The following is a 22,121-nucleotide window of genomic DNA, read 5'->3' on the forward strand; positions in this document are numbered from 1 at the left end:
TGTGCTGGGAGAGTGCTAATCGAGTGGGAATAATGTAATGGAGTTTGCATACCAAGTCATTGAGAGATAATCTGGGCATGAAATGTTCAAATGGGCCACATCTGCCTTACTTATTTATTTGTGCTTGTGAGTATGTACATTTATTTGTGGAAGAGCCTCCATTCAATGGCAGAGCACCTGCTTTGCATGCAAAAGGTCCTAGACTCAACCCCTGGAGTCTCCAGGTAAATTTGGGAGGGATTCCTGCACAAAAGCCATGGACAGGTCCTGCCAGTTCGTGTGGGCAATACTGAGCTACATGGACAGTTGGTCTGGATCAGTATAAAACAGCATCCCATGTACGCTTGTTAAATAGCTGTCCTCCTCTTTCCTGTCATAGCCTAATGCTGCTTTTAATTTAAAAAGCCAACCCCAACCCATTAAGATGTACATACAAAACTTGCCATGTAATGTCTGCTTTGGTCCCCCTTGAGAGCTTAGGGAACCTACTGGATCAGAGCAAGGAATATCTCAGTTGAATCTGGCATGCTGCTGGGAAGCCAACAAAGCAAGACTTGAAGCCTTCCTTCCTTCCTTCCTCAACACTGTTCTCTTATATCACAATTATATATTTGCAACAATAATGCTTCATTATTCGTAATTGGAACATATTTCCCTTACTCCCATCCACGTTCAAAATAAAAGCAGTCATGGGGGGACCGGGACAGAAGAGGGTGGGGTTTGTTTGTTTTTTTACATACCATCTTCAGTGCAACAGACACAGTGTAAAGAGCCAGTTGCAATAGCAATGACTTTCTTTCCTTGCAAGCCCTGGACCTGTCGAGGTCTCCGGACGTGATCATCTGATCCATGCCCTAATCGATGGTAATCTCCTTTGCCCCTGTAATCGCAACACAGGTTTCAATCAGTGCAATTTTTTTTCTCTTCAATCAATTGGCAATTCTTAGACTAGCCTGACTTGGGTGAATTAGGGCACTCGGATCTTAAAGTTTCCTCTCCTAGAATTAACCAGCAAAATGCTAGATAGGTTGTTCACAAAACCCTCTTAGTTTTCGTATTAAATAAATGTGGCTTTGCAATGCAGTATCTGTTGGGAACAAATTTAAGATAAAGTACCACATGGTTTTTTTCCAAAATAACATTTTTAAAATTAAAGTTAAGTGAAATCAAAACCAGTATAACCTGATGGTGCTTTTGCAGAAAGAAAACCAAGAACCACAAAGAACTATTTTTACATTTCTCATATGAATTCATCTGCAATCACTGGCTCACTTACCAGGTATAGACTGCTCCAGACTTAGTAAGGGCTACAGAAAACTGTGAGCCACATTCTACTTTGACTACTCCAACTCCTGTGAGAGAATCGATCTAGGGAAGAAAAGTTTGAACGTAACTCAAAGGATAGGACAACTTCATAGCCCACAGCATATAGACACAGCTTAAAAATAAACTGGCTTTCTTAGTCAGATAATGATTTTAATGTTGACTAAAATAAGTTTTTATTATAGTAACTTAAGAGAAATAATTTTAAATGATCTGATTCTCACCACTCTAACTATTTTCTCCTGAGGGCTTGTTTTAAAGAGGTACTATTCAATCACCCACAGAAACAATAAACTAAGGAAATGAAATCAACATCTGGAGACAACTGCCAATGTTGTTCTCCCAAAGTGATCTCCAAGCAGGTTGGCAATAGCATATGGTAAAATCTCACAAAGAAACTTGACAAGAAGTGCATTAGAGATTTAGAAAGAGAAGGATACGCTTGACTTTACTGAAGTAGTGGGAATATAACAAGCAAAATATACCAAAAAAAGGAAAATTTTCTGACTACTTTAACTAGACGCTATGGTGGATTTTGAAATTTTGATTTAAACTTTTTGGAGGGGGATGAACAGGCCCAAAGGGACAAAATATTGTAATAACAAAAAAAGGAGGATGAAACCCTCAAGAGACTTCTGCATTCTCTTATAAATCACATTTTGAGAATCAATCTGTCAAAGTCTTAGAATTTGTTGAAATGGTAACAGATTGGTGTACAGATGTTTTTTGTGATGGAAATGACATTGCGCCTCTCTTAAGACTTCCTCTTATGTGAATTGTTTAAGAAATGGAAGGAAATATCTTGGTAACTATGCTGGTGGAACAATAAATCCCCACTGGATGTCAGTATGTCAAAATTCATGCTGTTAAGACACTTGCCTAACTTTTGATTTGTAACAGCTAATGGATCATTCTAACCTAAAAAGTAATATATAACAGAGTGATTCTTAACCATGCTGCAAAAGTTATGGTCCCTTTTATCAAGGGCATGGCAATTTCATACTCAAACACTAATAGGAAATTTTGAAATGTCAGCAAAGCATCTCAAAAAAATTAAAATATTTTCATGGAATACTTTTAACTCAACAGCACATATAATAGTCATTGTTGTTGTTTAGTCGTGTCCGACTCTTTGTGACCCCATGGACCAGAGCACACCAGGCACTTCTGTCTTCCACTGCCTCCTGCAGTTTGGTCAAAATAATAATAGTCATAGCATTCACTATAATTCCCTAACTCAGCTAGCTTATGCTAAACGTAAAATAAAATCTGTTCTATTTACAGGTTGTCAAATTCTGTCTCTCTTATTTCAGAAGTTTGAAACTCAAAATACCTTCATCGGTACTTTGCAGCCATCACTGCCCCCTCTCCCAAGTTTCCCATAGTCTCCATCTCCCCATGACCAAACAGTATCATCATCCGTCAAGCAGAGTGTCTGTGCATCTCCACTGCCACAGGCTATGTCAATCACACGGTAGCCCTGTAGTGCTTCCACCTAGAAGATAGGCAAGAGGTTTTTTAGGAAAGAAATCTCAATAACCTGAGCTTTAGGCAGCAAAAAATAACACAAGATGTACACTAGCTTATGTAGGTCCCCTCATCCTTATGTAGGCCAACACCGAGGGCCTTCTGGCGGTTCCCTCATTGCGAGAAGTGAGGTTACAGGGAACCAGGCAGAGGGCCTTCTCGGTAGTGGCACCCGCCCTGTGGAATGCCCTCCCACCAGATGTCAAAGAGAAGAACAACTACCAGACTTTTAGAAGACATCTGAAGGCAGCCTTGTTTAGGGAAGCTTTTAATGTTTAATAGGTTATTGTATTTTAATATTGTGTTGGAAGCCGCCCAGAGTGGCTAGGGTAACCCAGTTAGATGGGCGGGGTATAAATAATTTTATTTTATTTTTATTTTTTTAATTATTATTAATTAATTATTATTATTATTATTATATCATTAGGTTTTTCTTGTAAGGCAAGTTTATACTAGGAATAATGAATAATCCAGAATACTTGTATCAAGCAAACTAAATGTGCAAAGCAGGGGTCAGCAAACTTTTTCAGCAGGGGGCCACTGTCCCTCAGACCTTGTAGGGGGCTTGAACTATATTTTTTTTGGGGGGGGGATAAATTCCTATGCCCCACAAATAACCCAGAGATGCATTTTAAATAAAAGGGCACATTCTACTCATGTAAAAACACGCTGATTCCCTGACCGTCTGTGGGCCGGATTTAGAAGGTGTTTGTGCCAGATCCAGCCCCCGGGCCTCAGTTTGCCTACCCATGGTGTAAAGTAAAGATCTTGGGGGTATGCAGCAGGTTCCAATGAATCCCAAATCCCCGAATGAAGCGGAGTGCCTTAGAGAGATTCTTTCTTTCTCTGAGACAAAGCAAGAGCTGTACAAAATGTCATGAATCAAAGTAAGGATCTCCGCCCCCCAAATATGCCTCATGCCACCTCAGGGACTTGGGCACTGAACAAACTCTGCTGTCTATGAAAAGGGAAACTTTCCATAGACCCTACAGGAAACCTGAAAGACACAAGGGAGTTAAGTCTCATTGTCTGCAATAGGCCAGGGCTGTGGAAGCTTCACCTGCCAAGGGGTCTAAATTTGGCCTGTGAGGCCATTTCCCCACCAAACCACACGCACCTGCCAATCAGCTGGTGTCACTTACGTCAGCTGGTGGGTGGGTGGGAGGCCAGGATTCAATTCTGCATTGGCTGCAGCTGCCTGTTCCCAGCAAGGGGCAGGTGCCTGCAGCCTAAGCAGCAGGATTTAACCCCCACTTGACAGCTATGTGCAAGAGTTAAAATCCTGCTCGGCTTGGCCGTGTGTGCATATTCCCAACAGCGAAAGGCGCATGCAGCCAAAGGGAGACTAGAAGATGCATTATTCCTGAGCACAGGGCTGTGGTTCCCACACACCCAAAAGCCAGCAGCCTTTTTTGTTAAAGTAAATGGTTGTTTAAATGCCAAAGGGGTGGTGGGCAGCAAAGGAGGAGAAGGAACGAAGAAAAAATAAATGAAATGGTAATGGGACTGAAATAAGTAAGAAACGAGAGGAAATCAATGAACCCAGGACAGTGAAAGACATACAGTAGGGAGGAAAGGTTTGTTGCTGTTGTCTAATTTTACCGCAGTGGTGGACAAGTGTAAGGAAAGACAGAGAAGGGAACCAAAATACAGGCAAAGTAACAGAGAAATAAATAAATAGAGAGGAATATCAGAAAAGGAGAAGACTTAACTGATCAGAAAACAGTAAAACAGTGAGAGCCGGGAGTGTCAAACTGCTCCGTCCAGGCAGGAGGAAAAAACTGAGAAGAAGCAGTCTACCTCCCACAATTCTTTGCTCCTGCCTGAGTCTTGTACAAGAGGAATAGCCCAATCTGAAAACTTCATCATCCACCGTAATAAATAGGAGGCTTTTGTAACCATTTTTTAAAAAAATGACTGAAGCATATGACACCATCTCACCAATTTTGGTTTCAGCTGATCCTCGCTATCCCCATGGCCAAGTCGTCCGTATCTTCCCTTGCCCCACGTGTAAAGATCCCCTGCGGCAGTAATGCATGCACTGTGCGCTCCGCCCGCTGCAATGTCAACAACTTCTATGCCCCGCAGGGATTCAATGACTCGAGGACGGTCGCAAGGACTAAAAAAGAAAACAAAATGAAAAGGAGTACCCAGCTTATTTATATAGTGTAAATATAGCAAAGTAACTGACGGTGATGGGAATCATTAAATCATAGCTTGAAAAAATCTCACAGCATGAACCACCCCCTAAACAAGTGTTTTGTCTGCAAATAGAGGATTGTAACACAGAGGTCAAATGTTTCATTCCATTCCCATCCTGTGAAATGGCATGAGAGACTGCGTGGAGCAGGAGTCCATTCAGCCAAAGTTCCACACAGACACACACGTTACCCTCTGTTTTAAGATTCTGCAATGCCTCCCATGTGCTTATAATATATTCTCCGGTTAAAAATTTACTGTGTTTACCTTCGGTTGCCATGACCCAGCTTGCCATCCTCTGCCTCTCCCCAGGAATAGACTTCTCCTTCAGAAGACAGCGCCAGACAGTGCTTTCCTCCAGAATTCACAGCAACTTTCTTTATAAACACGTGCTGAATGGACTCTAGTAACGTTGGAGTAGAAACAGACTCTGTCCCCCCAATTCCAAGCCTTCCACCTGCCCCGTATCCTGTGGCATATAACTAAAAAAAAGAAAGGATCTGTCAATCATATGAGTTTGTTGTATCATTCATTCTGTTTCTGCTATTCATGCTTTGAGTGCCGTTGTTTATGCAGCAAAATCAGCACAACCTATGCACAAGAAGAGGGGATCAAGAGGCTTAAGGTGGGGTTGAGGAAACCCTACTTGCATGAATACAGTTCTATGGAGACCTGCATTGTTAGTCACATGGAAAGGGTGAGCTTTGTAGCTATTTGTTTGCAAAATTTGTTGTGCAGACGCTCTCAGCCTTCTTACGCTACATATTTTGGGCTGATTCTCTGTGGAGCAAACTCAACTCTTCTGCATGGTCAAGTTTCAGACAGAAACCGTAAGGAACAGATGGAGTATTGCGTTCTACCCCACAACACTGCTACAGGGGGGATTTCAAGAAAATAACTTTGCCATTCAGCTGATTGCTTTTTAAAAAATATGAATTGATACAGCAAGGGAATTAAATCACACAGAATGTGCAATCACACCGCACAGGCAACAATAAGAATTTGTTCTTATGTTCTATGAACCAGCTTTCCTCTTTTTGTAGTTCTCATGAAACCGCTTTTATAGTGCATTTGTTTATTTATATCCCACCTTTCTCCCAGCACAGAACTCAAGGCAGCTCACTTGAATTAAAGCACATACAACTAAAAACACACTAATCAATATAAATATTTTTAAACCAAATAAGTAAGTTACCCTGTTAAAACAGCACTGAATTTGAACACTTAAAACCATTTAAAAAACATAAAAAGAAGATAAAATGCATTACATCCACCCTCATAAGACCCTGCCACAACAACCAGTTAGTGGCTTGTGGCCTGTCTAAACAAAACAAAACAAACTATGACTATGACTATAGTTCTAGCAGATTAGAGTTTTCAATAAACAATCTGCATATTCATGATACAACGAAAGCTCTAAACGAATTGTGCGGTGATTTGTGCTTCATGCTTAATTGCCAATATTGCTGCAGAGCTTGGAACCTAGAGGGGTTTCCTGTGATTGTCACTGGCTTTGTAGCTCTGATCTCACATAACAAATTTTGCCCAAATAAGGCGACATCTTTCTTTACAAGTTTGCAAATCTTTTTTTTTTTCATTCACTGAGCATGTTCCCTCTTCACAGATAATTTCAATGTCAACGGCTCAGCTTGACATTAACATCATCTTACCTTCCCATCAGCAGTCACTGCAAAAAGTGTCTGCTCTCCGCCAATCAACTGCACTGGCCGAAGCGTGGCAAGGGCTTCACAGGGAGTAGGAACTTTGACCTTAGCACCTTCTATGCCTCCAAGCTGTCCTCTGTGATTATGGCCCCAGCCATAAATAGTCCCGCTGCCTCCAGCAGAAAGTGTCCAATCATCCGGTCGCCTGTTGAAAAGAGAAGTCCTGTGAATGGCCTGAAACTCCATGATCCCTCAAACTTGTCATATATTCCAAAGAAGAAATGCAGTACAAACACTTTAACACCCTACCCCACCTTAACCCCCTCTCCAAAAAAAAACCTATAACGTTTTCAGCTTACCTGTTCATCCACTGTACAAGCTGTTCATCTTGCTCTCGCTTAAAAACATCATGGCTCTCGTGCAGAACATCCATATTTTCATTATCTGCCATTAGTTCTCGGATTTTCTTGGCCACCTGCAATATAAACCGCACAATTTAGCGACTGGTTAAAGAAAGTGCAATTTTCTTCATGGTTTGAATTTTCCTTGACGGTAACAGCAGCCAATCAGGCACTGGAATCTCCACTGAAAGAATGAAGGAGCTGTTAACTAGGCCAAATATTGGAAGTTCTCAAACTATATATCCTGGTGGTCTTATTTGGCATACGTACTTAAATGTCTGCATGCTTGCACCATTGTCCATGATAATACATTTTTTTATGTGTGTATACACACACACTCTTAGGGACACAGGTGGCGCTGTGGGTTAAACCACAGAGCCTAGGACTTGCCGATCAGAAGGTCGGCGGTTTGAATCCCCGCAATGGGGTGAGCTCCCATTGCTTGGTCCCTGCTCCTGCCAACCTAGCAGTTCGAAAGCATGTCAAAGTGCAAGTAGATAAATAGGTATCGCTCCAGCGGGAAGGTAAACGGCGTTTCCATGCGATGCTCTGGTTTGCCAGAAGCAGCTTAGTCATGCTGGCCACGTGACCTGGAAGCTGTCTGCGGACAAACACTGGCTCCCTCGGCCTATAGAGCGAGATGAGAGCGCAACCCCAGAGTCGGTCACGAGTGGACCTAATGGTCACGGGTCCCTTTACCTTTACACACACACTCTTAAGCATGAAGTTGAACCAGTTCTCCAAGTACCTCATCAAGGAAGAGGCGAGGCAATGGTGTCCTCTTATCAAGGGCTACAGCAACTCTTGAAGCCATGCAGTATCTCCTAAACCAAGCCCATTTGTGTGTCTCTGCACAGCAGGGAAGGGTATCCAGTTCCAGGTCACAAGCAAGAGCTACAAGCACCTACAAATAAAAACAACATAGTTCGAAAGCACAAGGCTTCAGCAAGACCAGGCAGTAATATGCTGGCTGTTCTTCAAGTTAAAACATTTTTAAAGTTCTCTTTAAAAGATATGGCTTTCTTCTTTTCTTGTAGGAACACCTCCCCCCGCCCTCTCCCTTTATCCACATAGCATAGTTAGGATTGTAATAACAAATTTCCCCTACAGTTTGTACCCCATGCCATCCTACCTTAAAGAAAGGACTGTGGAGAAGTTGTTTGCCACCTCTGACAATGGGGTCTTCGTAATCAAACTGCCGCTGCAATGCTTCAGGAAGGCCTTTAACAAGAGCAGCTAAGGCACTGCCTGTGAAACTCTAGGGTGGGGGGAGAAGCAGAATAAAGTAGTATTAGTTTCTAAGCGGCACTTGACAATGGTTGCACTTTTGTAATGAAGAAGTTGTAAACCTATACTGCCAAACATCACTAGATTGGGGTGGGGAATGAACTCATGTGCATAACGATAAAAGATTTGCTGGTACTGCCTAATCAACTCTAATGCAGTTTTGTTTCCTGTTTAAAGTGTTTTTACGCCCTCTAGAAAAAAAGGCTCCCAGAGCAGCTTATAAATATCAGTAGTATAATAAAACATCAATAATAGTACCCCCCCCCCCCAGTTATGTGGCTGCTATCATAGAATTCATCACGATTTGTACAAGAGGAAGGAAATTCTCCTGACTGCTACTTGCTAAATGGTGTGAAAACCATCTGTCAAGTATCCAAAAGACAAGCAAAACATTACTCCCAGGTGGTGTGGTATTACATGTCTGATTAATGACAGGAAGGTTTATGTGATCTATTCGTGTCTTACAATTTATGCCAGCATTAGAGCAATCTCAAGAACTCACGTTGCCGCTGGAAATCTGAGCTTCTTACCATAGCTCGTGCTTCGCCATCGTTGTCTCCCAGTATTCGGTTGATGTTAATTGATTGGCCAAATTCAGTAGTTAGCAACTTCCGCAGTCTCTGTAAGGCCCACATTCTGTGACCAGCAGCTAAAAATGGGTAAGATACATATATATAAGCAGATCGGCTTAGCAATCCATTAAACATACAGATCAGAAACTTTTCCAAAACTGCACCTACCCAGAGCACTCAGCTGAGCACATGCTGCCAGCGAGGCTGCCAAGCGAGGAACTATGCTCCTGTTGGAAGCAAAATTCAAACGGAAATCCAGCAAACATGTTACCAAATCCATTGATGGGCAAGAAAGAATGCAGCGATCTGAAAGAAGGTCTTTGGGACCTACGGGCAGAAACAGGATTAATATTAGCCATTCCTCAGTCTAACACTTGGGCTTGTACTATTTATTTGAGACCTGGCCTTCTGATGTAAATAAATCTCCCTCAGGCACCTTACAACTTAAAAAATAGACAATTATCAGCTCAACCTGGAGTCCAGGCTTTCTTTCTTAGCTTGCTAGCACAACTATCCCTGATCCCTGTGAAAAACAAAGGAACAAATATACTAGTGCAATTAAGCAATTAAAACATTCACCGGCCGCCGGCATGATGGGATAAACTGTGAAGCGCCAGCCCCATCCATTCACAGAGCCGTCGCTGATGAATTTCCATTTTAATTCATCGCCTGGAATGCGCAGTTCACTAGACCAGTCAGACCATTCGCGACCTACAAGTTTGGATGAGACAAAGAGTTAAACAAACGGCTGCAGAGTTTGCTATATGTCACTCACTAAAGCGCCACACACAATGATGGTACCTGCTGCCAATAAAATTCAATTTCACTGGGGACTACTAATAACTACTACTATCTACTACTACTAAAACATAATGTGGCTGTTGAACAAAGTGCCACTGTGGCTCTATCAGTAAGAATTAATATTAACCCAGAATCTGTTATTACTGGTTCTGTCACCAAAGATGCAAAGGAAACAGCCTTACAAAGCCTGAAAGAGCATAAAGAATGAAACTAGAAACTAAAAGCTAATACGAATTGCCCAAAAATATTAATAAAAATAGTAAGGTAAAAGGCAAAATACCCCTGGAAGGTTAAATCCAGTCAAAGGTGACTATGGGGTGTGGCGCTCATAAGGGTTTCAGGCTGAGGGAGCCGGCATTTGTCCACAGACAGCTTTCTGGGTCATGTGGCCAGCACGACTAAACTGCTTCTGGTGCAAAAGAACACCGTGACGGAAACCAGAGCACATGGAAATGCTGTTTACCTTCCCGCCGCAGTGGTTTATTTATCTACTTGCACTGGTGTGCTTTTGAACTGCTAGGTTGGCAGAGGCTGGGACAGAGCAACAGGAGCTCACCACCGCCACGTGGATTCGAACCGCCAACCTTATAATCGACAAGCCCAAGAGGCTCAGTGGTTTAGACCACAGCACCACCTGCACATGCCAGAAGGATTGGGTGGAAATATTCAACTCCAGTGCTCACAATCTATCAAATTGATTGTGGATTAATGATTATTATCATCCTTCTGTAACACCATTTATGTTGTTAGTTTCCCAGGCTATTGTTCCCCCCAAAAAATCAACCTATCATCTAGTAGTGAGGAATGTGAAGCTCAAGTGATGAATGTGGCCAACAGCCAAATCCTGTGTGATCTGCTGCATCCAGTCCACATAGCCACCCTATTCAATGGAACACATGAGAGAGGTCAGCAAAAGCTGAAAGCCCAAATGCACTCTGTGCAGCTTTGGGATCTAGGACTCAAAGACGTGCTCCCTACACCCAGTCTTTCCCTCTGGGTGCAGTGCAAGCATTGGGTGTTGTTGCCTAAAGGCACTCTCCCAGCTCCTTGGGAAACAGCGGCCAACAATGTGTGCTTCCAGTCGCCCAACTTTTCCCCTGGGAGCTGCAAACTACGCAGCAGGCACAAAGACAAGCTCTCATGCCTTCCTATCTGCAGAGGAAGGATAGAGCTGTATCCCTGTTGGGTAGCTGGAGCGCTAACTGCCTGGAAGTCGGAAAAGCAGCAACGAAGAAAGAGAAAGGGGTGTCAGAAAGAACAGAATGGGGGGGAGAAGAGGTGTGTCTGCTCATTTTTGGTTCTTGGCTTTGCCTACCATTAGCTGTAGTCCCCAGTTTAGCTTTCCCATAGACCTACCACCCTCCTTATATAAAGGTTTCTCACCCCCGTTAAGAGACCAATCTGTTATACATTTTTTTGCTGATAAAACACAAAGAACAATAAAGTGTTTGGCACAACGCTAAATCTGATATATTGTCTCATTACCTGATCGGACAGAAACTATCCGGTTGACTCCATCCATGACAGTGAGTGGGTCATGGCGTCGTTCTGTGGAACACTGACGGTCAAATTCTACTCGAAGCCCTTCAGCACCTAAAGGGTGAAAGCCACAGAAGTAAAGCCCCTTCTTTTCTTTTCTTTCTTAAAAAAGAGAATCATCTTTCTGACAGGTTAATTTAAAACCCCGCAGGAGAAGCATCTGAAGTACAAAGCATTCATAGGCTTGTGTGTACCTTTTACAACACCAAACCTGAACCTCAGCTGTTTAGCTGAGCATACTAGCACTTGCAACAAAAATTATTATTTTACTGAAGAAATATGCTATGATTTCAATGGAAAATATGGACACAGCTACTTCTGAATGAATCTAAAATATCCACCAAACAGTTATGTCCTAATAGATATAAAAGCCATTGTGTTGCAAAAAAACATTAGTGAAACGATGACGGAAGTATTGCCCTCTATCATTACATCTGTGTGCCCAGGGATAATCAAGCAATCTTTGCACAATCTTAAGGACAAACTGCACTGCTTTTTTTGTTGCTGTTTATATACATTAGAGAAATTTAAGCCCCGTCAGCAGCTACAAACATGCATGATTTACTACCTTAACAAAACTTGATGAAACCACACACTTTCAGTAGCCCCTATTCATTTGGTGTATAAATTTTAGTGAAGGCGTAGAATCCATTTCCACCTTTGAGTGTACACCTTATGAGAATTTAGTACCTGGTATTTTAACAGTGCCACTGGTAGAAGTATCGTCTGTATACGGATGACTACTTTCCACCACCACCGGCTGCGAAGACAGGCGACCACTTTGCGAATCCGTTGCCACATCTTCCAGCTCCGTAACGCACAGCTCCAGCAGCATATCAGCAACCTGAAAATACAAATCTTGCGAGATTTATTTTTTGCATACATAGATGCTCCTCATTCTTTTTGCAGGTCAATCGATGTTCCAACAATAGCATGCTAAAACCAAACATTAAGGTTGCTATCAGAAGTGGCATGTAAATTTTAAAAAATTGCAATAGTTGTTTCAAGCAAGATCTATAGTAGAAAACAAGGTGAAACAGTCCCTAGATGCAGGGGCATAGCGCTGTCTGCCAGTGCCTGGGGCAGGAGCGCACTAACCCAACCCTTGCTGCTGATAGCTAGGTGCTAGCCACCCCCCAAGCTTCTGGGTCCAGGGCCGCAGTCCCCCTGCCCCCCCACACTACGCCAGTGCCTAAATGTCAAGGAGGCGTTGGGTAGGAGGCAAGCTGATCCTTCAGTCCAGGAGTGAAGCTGCCTCTGAGAGGTAATTTGCTGGCAACAAGAAAAAGGTGCAGAATAAAGGGAAACGCTAAAGAAATAAATCACATTGAAGAGAGATGGGGTGGCCAGCAAATCCACCTGGACATCATTACCTGGCAGCCCTTACTGACTTTCAGGCCTTTATTTTGTTAAATCGGAAATACTAATTTATGCTGTTGCAATTTTGCTCGTTTACCTTATGGTAGAACTGTTTCATTGTTTATTGGCCCTGTTTATGGGATTTTGTATATTCTTTTTCAGTTTATTTGTATTACTGTGTTCCCTTGCTCTGGGACTGAAAACGTTCAGTGAAGAGTGGGCTACAAATAATGTAAACAAATAAATTTTAAATAAAACAGAGGAAACAAGGACCAGGTTTCCCCACCAACTTGCTGTGCATGTCACCTGCCCTACAAAATTTCAACCTTGCCAGCTCGTTCAATAAATTAACTTCTAAACGTTCTAAAGTTTCATCTCAATTCAGTTACAGATTGCAAGGGCTGCTGAAGAAATACTCTGTAAACATCTTTAGCCATCTCAGGTGTGTGCGTGTGTGTATACAAATGTTCACTGATATTCCTAGATATCTGCAGCAGTCTTTGACTTCTCAGCTGTGTATTAACCACATTAGGAATGTCAGTATACTTAAGAAGCATTACAAGTACAGAGCAACTGATGAAGCAAAACCCAAGGTCACCTGAGGGTAAGCAGTGCCCATGCCGGACAGCACAGCTGAAAGGACATCCTTGCCCTTCTCTCCAGCGCGGCTGGACACGGCCAGCTTCAAGAGGTCCACCATGACTCGGGTGTCATCTGGCACCAGAAGACCAGTGAACTCATCCAAGTACTGGGGCTCCGGACCAGAGACTTTGCTTTGGCTTTCAGCATCCTTCAAAACAAAATGGAAGAAAAGGCAGATGAAGAGAATACACAGAAGCCTAAAGGAGGTGCCCAAAGACAGAAGCACACACTGGACAAGCCCATCAAGAAAGCAAATCTCTGGGCCTGGATTCTGTGGTCTCACAGGCTTATTTTATTGTCCCAACAATTCTAAGTTGCATTGACCTCTAGGGAAGGCATAGGAAAACTTGGCCCTCCAGATGTTCTGGGACTACAACTCCCATCATCCCTAGTTACAGGACCAGTGGTCAGGGATGGTGGGAACTGTAGTCTCAAAACATCTGGAGGGCCGAGTTTGCCTATGCCTGCTCTAGAGTCTACGGAATGCCATTAACTAAAAATTGGTATTTTGCATAAAGACTAGTGCATAAAGACATAGATTAATGTGATGATCATAGGAGCATCTACCCAACAACCCAGCCTGCACATGGTGCATCCTACGGCACATTCTGCATAAACTCTCTCAAGCACCACCCACGTTCAGTTACTTTCAGGGAAATGCAATATATCAGTGGGAAAAACAGAAACGGTACCTCTTTGGTTTTGGTCATGGTCTCTGCTATTATACTGGCTGCTCCGGGATCATCGGTAACAGGAATAAAAGGACGAGATGAGGCTGCAGAAGCCGAAGGAGTTACAGCTGAAGGAGTCACAGCATCGTCCGTAGAAGCCACCTAGCCAAGCAGAGTTGCATGACAGTAAGAAAGCTTGTTGAATCAGATACAGCAGGACTTTGCAAAGCATTTGCATCCTGTTTAAGCAGTATAAAAAACAAGTCAATAACCACAACAGTACCGTACACGACTACCCTAAATTAACATTTTTCAGAAGTTCACCTTTGCCCAATTATTTTCATTGCTCCCAAAGGAGCGTGGCCATGGCAAGAGCTTACCAAGTAAAATGCAAGCCAAACATGCACAGCTGGGCTTGCCAGCTTCTGCAGTGGCCTTTCTTCCACTAAAAAATCTCTTCTGGAGTCCTTCCATATGATAAATGCTCAAGATGGCCATTTTCAAACAATTATGTAAGATGTGGAAATTTAAATTTGTATCCTTAGTATCTACTATGTGAGCTAACTCTTAGTGTCTTAAAAATCTTGCTAATTTACTTTTCCGGGTGTAGTGCGATTCAGCCCACAAGTGACTACAGTGGTACCTTGGTTCTTGAACGGCTTGGCTCCCAAACAAGGCAAACCCGGAAGTGTTCCTGTTTGTGAATGTTTTTTGGAAGCTGAACATCCGACGCGGCTCCCGCTGGAATGCAGGAAGCTCCTGCAGCCAATCGGAAGCCGTGTGTCAGGGAACTGCCATCAGAGCATCAGGTGGTGGAGGGAGTCAGGCAGGATGAAAGAGACTCAACTGCTGAAGCAGGGACCAGCAGGGGGAGGAGTGGGTCTCTGAGGGAATGCGAGCAGGAGGGAGGGCTCAGGGAGGCTTCCAGCGAGAACAGTGGGGAGGTATCGGAGTCTCCCATAGGGAGACCCACACCTCGCAGGAAACTGTCACGCCGTGAGTCCAGGAGACGCGTTTCCGTTAAGGAACTTCTTTGCTGGAAACGCTTCCGCAGACAGCCACTGTCGGACTCTACTAGTGACTAGAGCAGACATGTCTGAGGAGCTCCGTCACACACGGAGGTTTGTGGGGTCGCACAAACTCTGAGGGAGCACGTTTTCACGCACAAGCAGCTAATCAAACCCTCACAGCAGTCCGACAGTCTTTGTACGCTGCCTGTGCAAGAGAAGGCATCATGAGCGAACCAACCGGAACCGGAGGAGCAGGGGCTGGAGCTGGTCCAAGCTTGGAAGATAGATACCGAGCGTTGGAGGTTCAACTGGCCCTGCAGACGGCGAGGCTGGAGGAGAGAAGGGCTCAGGATGCAGACAAGAAGGGGAGAGCCACTCAATTCCCCAGAAAGGTACCAGGATTGGTGCAGAAATTTGGGGGGGACCCCAAGGACTACCATGCTTTTAGGACAGAGATGCAATATGCCCTTAATGTGCAGTTCGATGAGTTCCCTGATGAGGAATCGCGAGTTGCTTTTGTAATTGGGCATCTTGAGAAAGGGGCTAGAGACTGGGTTCGACCCCTAATGGCAACGCACAATGACATACTAAAGGACACAATGAAGTTCTTTCGTGCAATGGATATCATGTTTTCCAGCGATATTGAGGAAGGGGTGGTGCGCAGACAGCTAATGGCTTGTAAGCAGGGGAGTCGATCTGTCCGTGAATATTGGACTGAGTTTACCATGCTGATTCACAGACTGAGTTGGGATTTATCGGCGGCACCCGTTCAAATGCTATTTGAAGAAGGTCTTTCTTCGGGGGTGAAAGACGAGCTGGCACGGAGCCCCAGGGCGGAGTCTATGGATCAGCTGACCAAATCTGCGCTGACCATAGGAGCGCGGCAGGAGGCAAGAGCCTTGGAGAGGCGGGAAGGGAGAGGGGAACGTTGGAAGGAGTTCCGCATTCCAGACATTCCTGAGCCAGCTTTCCCGCCGGCAGAGCCGATGGAAATCGGAACAGCGCGCGCGCGCGCATTTTCAAAAACCAGCGAGGGAGTTAAGAAGGAGGGAAAGGGCCCCCGGAAATGCTATCTCTGCCAACAGCCAGGCCACTTTGCCAGAGTCTGCCCCCAGAGGAAGGAATGGCAAGGGATGGTGGGAGCTGTTGAGGGGGGAGAAGAAGGGGGAGCGGAGCTGGTAAAAGCCAACGCCTGGTTGCCACAATTGGGGCACTGCAGCCAGGCCAAAGAGCAGTGAAAGTGCCCGTGCCAGAAGCTCCTCGACCTGCTCTAGTGATTGAAGTGTCGCTAGAGCTGCAGAATGGGCACCCCCTCAAAATAAAGGCGCTATTGGACTCAGGCAGCTCCTGCAATTTTATGAGCAAGGAGTTTGCTGCTGAACACCAGATACAGACCATCCCTTTAAGCAACCCCCTGCAGGTGACCACGATTGATGGCAGGGAGTTGTTGGGAGGAGGAGTCCGCTTGCAGACTGTCCCAATGATAATGAGGGTGGCAAGGCACACAGAACTGATAGCGTTTAATGTGGCCACCCTAGGAGGCGCTCCCATTATTTTGGGAATGAGCTGGCTAGCTCTACATGATCCGCTGGTTGGCTGGCATCAAAGAGTGGTGTCCTTTGGTTCAGCACATTGCCTAGAACACTGCAAAGGGGAGAAGGGTTCAGCAGGGGCCCAAGCCACCCTAGCAGGGACTGAAGTAATGGGGAAGGTGAAGGTACCACCACAGTATGCAGATCTCAGCGATGTGTTCAGCGAGAAGGAAGCTGACCAACTACCACCTCATAGACCCTTTGATTGTCAGATCAATTTACTCCCTGGAGCACAGCTTCCCGTGGGCAAGTTGTATGCCATGTCAGACAGGGAAATGCAGGAGTTGCGAGGGTTCATTGACAAGAACCTGAAGAGAGGCTTCATCAGAGAGTCCAAAGCAGCAGGGGGGAGCCCAGTGTTCTTTGTGGACAAAAAAAATGCGGACAAGCCGAGACTTGTATGTGATTTTAGGCGGCTGAATGCAGTGACTGAACCGGTGGCGTTCCCTATGCCCAGAATTGATGATATTTTGACCATGGTGAGGAAGGGAAAGATTTTCACAAAGCTGGATCTAAGGGGGGCGTACAACCTGATACGCATAAGGAAAGGGGATGAATGGAAAACCACCATGTTTACCCCTTTGGGGGCGTTTGAATACCTCGTTATGCCATTTGGATTACAAGCAGGCTCCGCGTGTTTTCAATCTTTTATGAACCACGTGCTGGGCCCTTTGCTCTACAAGAATTGCGTTGCCTTTCTAGATGATGTGTTGGTGTATTCTGAGAATGAGGAGCAACATGTGAGAGACGTCAGAGAAGTGTTGAGCAGACTGCAAGCCAACAGGCTGTGGGTCAAACTGGAGAAGTGTCGGTTCCATACCAAGGAGGTGGAATTCCTGGGGTACCGCCTGTCAGACAAGGGATTGGCCATGGATCCCGGCAAGGTACAGGCAGTGCTGGAATGGAAAACACCCAAAACCAAGAAGGATGTGCAGAGGTTCCTAGGGTTTGGAAACTTTTATCGTAAGTTCATCCGCAACTTCGCCCATCTGACGGCGCCCATCACTGACTGTCTCAGCTGTAAAAAGAAGTTTGTATGGACGGCGGAGGCGGAGCGAGCGTTTGAGGAACTGAAAAGGGCCTTCGCCTCTGAAGAACAACTTCTGCATGTGGATTTACGAAAGAAGCTAAGGGTTGAAACAGACGCATCTGACAGAGCCATAGGGGCGGTGCTTCTTCTGCAGCCGGGGAAGGAGGAGTCAGAGTGGCGTCCGTGTGCCTTCTTCTCGCGGAAGCTGAACAAATCCGAGAGGAACTACACGGTGTACGACCGAGAACTGCTTGCTATTCATGAGGCGTTCCGGAGATGGAGGCATCTGCTAGTTGGTGCACAACATAAAGTGCAAGTGTGCACGGACCATAAAAATCTAGAGTACTGGAGAACGGCGCGAGTGCTCAACCAAAGGCAGTTGAGATGGGCCCAAGAGTTCTCCAAATTTAACTTTGAGATTTGTTATGTGCCAGGCCCAGAGAATGTTAGGGCGGACGCTCTCTCACGCAAACCTGAATATTTGGAGGGGGAGGGAGCACCCGAAGAAACCCATATCATTCCAGAGGACCGCTGGGTGTGTGGGGCGACTTTGGTGGGGCAAAGGGAATTGGTAGAGGGTACGGTGCAGGATGCATACGCCCAGGGGAAACTCAGGGATCTCAGAGGGGAGGAAGACAAATCCGGTGGTTTTGAGGAGAGAAATGGGGCATTGTATTATAAGGGAGCGTTATATATACCTGAAGGGGAATTGAGGGAGAAAGTACTCAAGCAGCTGCACGATAGCCCCACAGCAGGGCACTTTGGGCAACACAAAACCATGTGGCTGGTTACCAGGGAATTTTGGTGGCCCAAGGTCAGGGAAGATGTGCGGGAGTATGTGAGAGGGTGTGAACAATGCCAAAGAGCCAAGGGGGAGAGGCAGGCGCCGGCTGGTTTATTAGAACCACTGCCCACACCTGAGAGACCGTGGGAAGCAGTGGCAATAGATTTCATGACTGATCTGCCAAGGTCTAGAGGGAAAACAGCCATCATGGTTGTAGTAGACCTGTTAACTAAAATGGCCCACTTCATAGCCTGCTCACATGCGGTTACAGCAGAAGAAACCGCCAAATTGTTTGTAGAGAATGTGTTTAGGTTGCATGGCGCCCCCTTGAGGGTGGTTTCAGACCGAGGGAAACAATTTACTTCCAGGTTCTGGAGGAAGCTCATGAGCTTACTGCATGTAGAGGTTAATTTCTCGACGGCCCGTCATCCTGAAACCAACGGGCAGGCGGAAAGAGCAAATGGGGTTCTCCAACAATATTTGAGGTGTTATGTAAATGACAGAGAGAATGATTGGGTGGAGAAGCTGGCGTTGGCAGAATTTGCCTACAACAATGCAGAGAACGTGTCCACGGGGATGAGCCCCTTTTTGGCTAATCACGGGTGCCATCCCAGAGCCTTCCCAGGGGGGGAGGGGGAGAACTGGAGCGTTCCAGCTGCAGAACAGTTCGTGGAAGAAATGGAAGCGATCCATCGCCAGCTCCAACTCAACTTAAACAGGGCTAAGGAGGAATATAAGAGGCAGGCAGACAAAAACAGAAGGGAAGGTGAAAGCATCAGGGTGGGGGACCAGGTGTGGCTGTCAACCCAAGGGTTGCCATTCAAAGGAGGTTGTAAGAAATTAAGACCCAAAAGGCTGGGTCCGTTTGAAGTCATACAGCAGGTCAATCCAGTGGCTTTCAGGCTCCGGTTACCGAACCACATGAAGCTGCACCCAGTTTTTCACAGGTCGTTGCTGTCACCGTATAGAGGAGACAGTGAGGGGAGGGTCACTAGGGGACCAGCAATGGAGGAGAAGGAACACAGCTACCATGTAGCGGAGATCCTCGATTCCAGGTGGAAGGGAGATCAAGTAGAGTATTTGGTAATGTGGGAAGGGGAACCGGAGTCGGAAAACACCTGGGTTAGGGCAGAGGATGTCAATGACGAGGTTTTAATAGAGACTTTTCATCAGAGGTTCCCACGTAAACCTCAGCCAGTAGCGAGGTTCCGAAGGGAATACTTTGCCACCACCGACGAGGAAGAGGAGTTGGAGGGGTTCCCAGATTCTGAAGAGGAGGAGGATTCAGCTGGCCAGGACGACGATCGATGGAGAGAATTGTTCGAGACGTCAGAAGATGAGGAAGATTCGTTTCGGGGTTTTAGCCCTTCACCTCCCAGGGGGGAGGAATTGGGAGGGGGTGAGGGGGGCCCTGGAGGGGAGGTGGATGTCAGGGAACTGCCATCAGAGCATCAGGTGGTGGAGGGAGTCAGGCAGGATGAAAGAGACTCAACTGCTGAAGCAGGGACCAGCAGGGGGAGGAGTGGGTCTCTGAGGGAATGCGAGCAGGAGGGAGGGCTCAGGGAGGCTTCCAGCGAGAACAGTGGGGAGGTATCGGAGTCTCCCATAGGGAGACCCACACCTCGCAGGAAACTGTCACGCCGTGAGTCCAGGAGACGCGTTTCCGTTAAGGAACTTCTTTGCTGGAAACGCTTCCGCAGACAGCCACTGTCGGACTCTACTAGTGACTAGAGCAGACATGTCTGAGGAGCTCCGTCACACACGGAGGTTTGTGGGGTCGCACAAACTCTGAGGGAGCACGTTTTCACGCACAAGCAGCTAATCAAACCCTCACACCGTGCCTTGGTTTTCAAATGGTTTCAGGAGTCCAACGGACTCCCGGAACGGATTAATTTCAAAAACCAAGGTACCACTGTATTTTTAAATCTTGCAAGCTGGATTGCAAACAATACAAAACCTTCTATGCTGAAATGTATAAATGCAAGCAAACAAATCTAGACAATCAATTGAAAGTTTTCTACTACCTATCTTTCTAATAATTCAGTCGAGGGGGTGGGGAGTTCGGGGGGGGGAATTACCTCCACTCTCCTGTCTTGCCATGGGGTTGGGCTCAGTCTCTCTTCTACATCTACCACTAGCATACTATCTTCCCCATTGGGTGCATTGCCTGTAGAAGAAAGGTCTGGAGGAGCAGGCGAGGAAGACAAACACTCCACTGGCGCAATCATACTTGCAGGCATTAGTGCTCCAACCACAGCATCCCTAAAATCAAAAGGAAAGCATTCAGAATAGTATTGTGTTACATTACACTTGCCTCACTGGGCAGAAAAGACATCAGATTCATTATTAGCCTTTTTTAAAATTACAATGTGATAAAGTCACATAGAATCATGGCACCTGATCCAGCAGTAGCGCAAATAAAGAACCCTCTTAGTTCAAGCATCCCTAACAGGAGAAGCCACGAAACAGAATATAGCCTATAATTCTTTTTAAAAATTAAACATAAAATACACATAAGCAGGAAAGACGAAGTCAAAAGAGACTGAGGACAAGTAAAACATTTCAAAACTTGTAACAAAGATACCCTAAGTAAGTTAGCAATATCTTCGCTAGGTCTGCTTTGGCTATGAAAAATTACACATACATGTGTTGCTTCCCCCCCCCCCAACCCACGAAAAACTGACCTGTTAACAAGTTTATTTAACACCCAACAGAAAACTCATATTATATGAACTGTCCAATCTGCATGGACATCTGCATCACACACCCAAAAAAACAACTATACTCCAGATGAAAAAGTGACTGACAAACTTCCGAACCAAATGGTGTACTTATACGATTTGTGAAATGAGCAATTTCCTTTCACAGTATCTAACAGGCATCAGAAAACCTGAGTGTAAGAGCCAAGCCCAATTAGATACTAAAAGAAAGTGTACTTAACCATGTATCCTTATGCCCAAGCTTACCTGGCATACATGATCTGTAATGCTGTCAGTATATGAGACAATGCCTGCTGTTTGGCAAGGTTGCCATCTAGTGACAAAAGGATCTTGGCAAGTGAAGGCCGGTTAGGTTTAGAGCTGTTTGCACCACTGATTTTGTTACTAGCAGCAGAAGAATCGGCATCTGATGGGACACCTACAGGCAATAAAAAGATTTCCAGGTTTCCCATTAGGACAAATTTACACACAGACTTCTCAGCCACAGAAGAACAAGCAGGGAAGCCCAAAGCTAGTTTGGGACCAAATATAAACTAGGAAAGATATTTGGCTCCTTCCTTCATTATTTATAGATTTCCATTCCGTCTCCCTGTCCCCTCATACACATACAATCTCCTTCTCCCTTCCTTTCTCACACACACACCTTTGTGTTTTGCTACATTCAGTATTTTTAAGATGACACTGTGGAGAAAACTTATATTTTACCATTAGAATGACTCTTCAATTAATTCAGTCCTGTTTTGCATGTCAAATTTCAGTTCAACTAGTACCAGAAGGCCAGGGGGGGGAGACTACACAAAAATATTTACATCAAATGCATCCTTAAGAGTGTGTGTGTGTGTGTGTGTGTGTGTGTGTGTGTGTGCGCGCGCGCGCACCCACACCTACACACCCACCCACACTATGCTGGCAACTGGCACTCCTTTCTTTCTCTATGGCCCTGGTTAGCAACCCTCTTTTAGCAGAGGCCTTATTTGAAACTGAACAAGAACTTGAGAGT

The 22,121-nt window shown here is 45.2% G+C and overlaps 1 protein-coding gene across 10 annotated transcripts in view; it reads right to left on the bottom strand.

Annotated features, from left to right (window-relative positions):
* HERC2 (HECT and RLD domain containing E3 ubiquitin protein ligase 2) overlaps positions 1 to 22,121 on the bottom strand; it is a 102,868-nt gene that overhangs the window by 14,231 nt on the left and 66,516 nt on the right. For 9 of the 10 annotated variants that reach the window (XM_083500681.1, XM_083500678.1, XM_083500676.1 and 6 more), the window contains exons 66-83: positions 21,368 to 21,539; positions 20,480 to 20,663; positions 14,007 to 14,147; positions 13,271 to 13,462; positions 12,004 to 12,157; positions 11,260 to 11,367; positions 9,553 to 9,684; positions 9,142 to 9,300; positions 8,932 to 9,050; positions 8,247 to 8,372; positions 7,863 to 8,018; positions 7,073 to 7,188; positions 6,720 to 6,918; positions 5,317 to 5,531; positions 4,792 to 4,969; positions 2,657 to 2,818; positions 1,277 to 1,368; positions 741 to 880 (exon numbers count right to left, since the gene is read on the bottom strand). In XM_083500681.1, coding sequence (XP_083356807.1) covers positions 741 to 880; positions 1,277 to 1,368; positions 2,657 to 2,818; positions 4,792 to 4,969; positions 5,317 to 5,531; positions 6,720 to 6,918; positions 7,073 to 7,188; positions 7,863 to 8,018; positions 8,247 to 8,372; positions 8,932 to 9,050; positions 9,142 to 9,300; positions 9,553 to 9,684; positions 11,260 to 11,367; positions 12,004 to 12,157; positions 13,271 to 13,462; positions 14,007 to 14,147; positions 20,480 to 20,663; positions 21,368 to 21,539 — 2,745 coding nt within the window. The remainder of the gene's footprint in view (positions 1 to 740; positions 881 to 1,276; positions 1,369 to 2,656; positions 2,819 to 4,791; positions 4,970 to 5,316; positions 5,532 to 6,719; positions 6,919 to 7,072; positions 7,189 to 7,862; positions 8,019 to 8,246; positions 8,373 to 8,931; positions 9,051 to 9,141; positions 9,301 to 9,552; positions 9,685 to 11,259; positions 11,368 to 12,003; positions 12,158 to 13,270; positions 13,463 to 14,006; positions 14,148 to 20,479; positions 20,664 to 21,367; positions 21,540 to 22,121) is intronic. The other variant, XM_083500674.1, reaches the window with a different exon arrangement.

The sequence above is a fragment of the Podarcis liolepis genome (assembly GCF_965112155.1).
Source record: "Podarcis liolepis genome assembly, chromosome: 4".
NCBI lineage: Eukaryota > Metazoa > Chordata > Lepidosauria > Squamata > Lacertidae > Podarcis > Podarcis liolepis.